The 4,601-nt window shown below is 41.7% G+C and overlaps 1 protein-coding gene across 1 annotated transcript in view; it reads right to left on the bottom strand.

Moving 5' to 3' along the window:
* BMPR2 (bone morphogenetic protein receptor type 2) overlaps positions 1-4,595 on the bottom strand; it is a 138,295-nt gene extending 133,700 nt beyond the window's left edge. The window contains exon 1 of the mRNA XM_006921366.3: positions 3,414-4,595. Coding sequence (XP_006921428.1) covers positions 3,414-3,489 — 76 coding nt within the window. The 5' untranslated portion in view covers positions 3,490-4,595. The remainder of the gene's footprint in view (positions 1-3,413) is intronic.
* Positions 4,596-4,601: the final 6 nt, after the last annotated feature.

Here is a 4,601-nt window from a genome sequence, read left to right as displayed (position 1 = left end):
CTCCACATCTTGAAAAACACTAAAATAAAAATTACTAAATTTCCAGTTCCTTAACAATATTCATTCATTGTTCAAGAACACTAACTAAATAGTGAATCTTGCTTTCGAATGTGTGTGTTCCTGATGAGGTATATGTAAAACTGAAATCTAATCAGGTGGACATTGACCAGGCAGAATCAACTGACATTGACACCAGCTCAGCCATGGACACATCTGAGCCAGACAAGGAGAATTATGATGTGATGAAAAGGCCCTGAATCACATAGTATCCAGAATCTCCTGTGTCCTGAAGATCCTTCCAGGTGTGACTCCCAACAATGAATTCACTCAAAATGCAATGGGCTCCCTAGTCTCCCAGGCCACCAAGGATGGTGTGAGGGTCAGGAGTGAGTCTCCCCAGAATGTGCCACCCTGGCATGAAGATTAGTTTGAGGTGAAATCATGTAAAGCCCAATTCAAGAAGTTTGTTATCTCCCCCTTACCTGCCTAAAGAGATTCAGATAGAGAAACCTGCTTCCAGAAGGGAACCTTAGTATATTCACCTTAGTCCATATGAATTGCCTACCTCCCCCTCCTTAGACCAAAATGACATATATCCCTCCCTCATTTTGCTTGTCTTTGGAATTTTCATGCTTGTGTGAATTTGCTGTGCACATGTATTAAAATTAGGTTTTCTCCTGTTAATCTGCTGTATGTTATTTAAATTATTCCACCAGCAAGAAGAATTAAAGGGGTAAAGTGAAAGTATTCTGTCCCTGACAATGGCAAGAAGGACAAGAAGGAGAAGGACAAGAACTAAGACTTGAGGTAAAGGGTAGCTAAGTCTGCTCAGGGGAATGCATAGGGTGGGGTGGGATGTAGTTAGATGTTTTATTTGTAACTATTACAGTCTAAATAAAGCTTGTCAACTTTTTTTTTGTTTGAGAAGCTAACCCCTTAAATAAGTATGACATTGTATTGTATTCTTTTATTAAAATTAAGAATTCATTTATAAACCAAATAAGCACAACATATTTTTATAAATTCTAATTTTTTGCATACCAAATGTTCTTAGAATTAAGGAATCCAAGAACTAGACAGAGTAAGTACAAAAGAGGGATTCAAAAGAAATAAAGGATTTAACCATGACCCCAGAGGGATGTCCTATCAGTCTTCTAGTATTTTTTTCCTTTCAGCTGCACTATTTGCATCTGTTTGGTTACATTACTGTATTTATGTACCCCAAATCCACACAGGCCCTCTTTAGTCCACCCTGCACTTAATGAATCTGTACTAGCGACTCCAATATTAAGCAATCAAAGTTTTAAACATTTAGAACCATGACATTTGCAGAACCAATGTGGTACAAAGATCCTGTCACATATTTCTGCCTCTTCTCAAAGGCTGATCTGGTGAAGGCACTACTCTATCTCATGTTCCTAATTAGATAAGTTGCTGTTATCGTTAATGTTGTAGGTAAGGATGCAGGCTATAATCCTGGCTCCACAACTTACTGACTGCTGAGTTATTTAAATCTCTGTACTTCATTCACCTTCCATGTTAAAGAAGTACAATTTAACCTTGAGTATAGAATTGTCATGAGGACCAAGTGAGAAAATACATGTAACTATTGGAATAGCTGCTGGCGCACAGCAAGCACTCAATAAATACTGCTACTACTATTATTATTATTGTTATTGCTCTGAAATCCAGCCTCACAAATTTTGGCATATAGTGCTATGTAAACACTAAAGAAAAAAGAAGACTAAACAATTTTTAAGTAATGATTCTTTTAACCTATTCCTTTTAAGGCACAGTATTCTAATATTTTATTTACCAAATAGAAATTAAGTTTATTTTAAGATGAATGTTCTTTCTCTTACTTTTATCAGTTCTGATCACAAAAAGATAAGCCTGTCAAACTATAAATGAGAATTTACATTCTAAAAAGGTCAAAAATAATAAAGAACACTGAAAAGTCTATGCTTTGAGATTTCTGCTCTTATAACTGCTTAAGCTTACGGCCTTTTATTCTCTTCACATTTTACAGGAACCACATGGCTTATAGCTACAGAATTTAAATAACTAACACAATATAAATAAATCTAGTGAAAAATCATTTTTATTCCAAAAGAAATTGTGATGATTAAGAACATTAAAATGTTTCCAAATATATTTAATTCAGAAGTTCAAATTATTTTAACACAACTATAGATTTATCATAAACATAATAGACATTAATCAACAATATCAAAAACACAAAAAGAAACTTCAAATTTTCTGTATTATCCAATGTTGACTTTTTAAATAGAAATAAGCAAGCAACATGTGTCTAACACAGCAATGAGAAATTTATCAAATGTGAAAAGTACGTATTTATAAAAATTAAAAATTAGAAAATCTGTCATGTCCTTCACTCGCTTTAAAATACATCATCTATTTGGCTACCTTAAGCCAAATTTAAGAATTATATGTACAATTCACTCCTGAAAATTTCTAAAAGCAAATCATCAAAAGACTGCTTGAAAAATAATTGCAAAAGGAACAGGAGGGTTTTTTCTAAGGTGTCTGAAAACTAAAAAGAAAATATTCTAAGAAAAGCATGATTACCATTTCTCTTTAAGCTTTAGTAAAATGACAAAACTTTCAGGGCTCAAATTTCTTATAAGTCTGATGTGAGGTCAAAGTTGTCTCAATGACAGGACAGCCAATGAATGCCAGATGACTACATGTAAAGTGGTCGAAAATACTTTTAAACTCAACAGTAATTCCAAAAGCATATAAAATAGCAGTGTCCAGGTTGAAAAGATGGTAACATAATTACTAAAATACTTTCGAACAAAATACTAATGATAATAATACTTAACAGTATTATACAATGTATTAAGAATTTCACAGCTCTAGCTTTCTCAACATTTTATTCAATTCATTCAATCACATTTTTGAATAATAAAAGAAATATGGATTCCCAAAGAGTGATCTAAAAATAAGGTTCGAGTGTGTTTCATAGTTGATGTTCTTTTTACTGTAAGCCAAATCCACTTCTTTATGTTAAAAAAAAATCTATAGGTCTGTTTCCAAAAGATCTCATAATAGACCCTGTTCAATGGTGATTAAAATATTATTTTTAATCTTGGCATTACCTCAGAGCTAAAAATGTCAAGATACCACACCCAATATGTCTTTTTTTTCCCCCTGTGGGGGGGGTGTGGGGGAGTGGGGAATATAGGAGTGGGGATTCGAAACTACACAAACACATGAAAGGTTATTTCCCTGGAAGGATCGGTTAAGAAACGCAGGTACACAGTCGCGGTTCCCTTCACAGTGATCAGCGGCACGCATCGAAGGGCGATCGCAGGCCTCAGCCTCTGCGGGCTCCCTCCCTCGCCACCCACAAGGGAAGGGGCCGGGACGCGCCAGCCGGGGCTACTCACCGGCCGCAGTGCTGACCAGCAGGACGGTCCATATTAGTGAGGGCACCCGCCAGGGCTGCTGCAGCGAGGAAGTCATCCCTGGGCCAGCCAAGAAGCAGGAGAGCAGAGCAAAGAAATATGGAAAGTAAACACAGGCGGAGAAACACGGCCGGGAGGCTTGTCTTCTCTCTCGTCTGACTTACCCAGCCTGTATTACAATGCAGTTTGAAAGAACAAATGGCAGATGAGAGGACCTAGCTGCAGAGCTTTCATTCCGCTGCAGAAATTCCCTTCATTTCTCTCCCTCGCGGCTGGGGCGGGTTCATTCGTGTAGGATGGGGTGCATTAGCGCCCCAAACTAAAGGCATGTCCGTGCGGAGAAGCAGGGAGACAAGAAGAGAGCCCCGCAGTTATTTCCCTCGTAGTTTCACGATATCAAAAAAATATCCCGGTCTGGGAGAAAACATATCCAGGGTGCAGAAAGGTGGAGAGAGGGGATTCAACTGGGGGGCCGAGGATCACAAGTTCCCGACTGCTGGGAAGGGCTAAGTCCGGCGGGAGGCGGCGGTGGCGGCGGCGGCGGCGCCGGGCGGCCCAACTCGCATCTCCCGTGGCTCCGGGAGGGCAGGATTCCTTTTTAAGTTTCGCTTCGGTGTTTCCTTCACTCCGATTTCGAGAACAACAAATCCTCTTCCTCGACTGGATGGAAAAAGGTGCCTGTCTCCATGGACAAACCCACAGCCTTCACGCCTTCTCGGAACAATCCTGCGAGGGTCAGGCCGGAGGGCTGAGTGGCGGTGGGAAGCTGGAGTGGGGAGAGGAAGGGTCGGCAGGCTGGGCCCGTGCTCCCGAGGCGGCGACCGGAGGGGAGGTGCCAGGAGTCTCCCCTTTCCAGCCCTCTAGGAGCGCTCCCCTCTTCTATTGCTGCTGTTCGATCTCGCCTGAGGTAAATTCCACCGTGAAAGCCTCGTCTTCTCCCGTCAATGGCTCCTGTGAGCGAATCACAACCCCCCGAGGAAGCCGCCGCCGCCGCCGCCTCGTTCTCCCGCAGCTCTGGGCTCCGGGCGGAGCTCGGGAGTCGCGGGCCGAGGGCGGGGGGCGGCGGGAGGGCGGATGTAGGTGGCTGGGGAGGGGGGTGGGCAGCGAGGTGGCGAGACACTCAGCACCCCTCCGGGAAGCACTTCCAGTGGCTCCGAGCAGACCCAGACA

The sequence above is a fragment of the Pteropus alecto genome, unplaced genomic scaffold (assembly GCF_000325575.1).
Source record: "Pteropus alecto unplaced genomic scaffold, ASM32557v1 scaffold3, whole genome shotgun sequence".
In the NCBI taxonomy this organism is placed as follows: Eukaryota; Metazoa; Chordata; class Mammalia; order Chiroptera; family Pteropodidae; genus Pteropus; species Pteropus alecto.
This window is presented reverse-complemented; position numbering and strand designations above follow the sequence as displayed.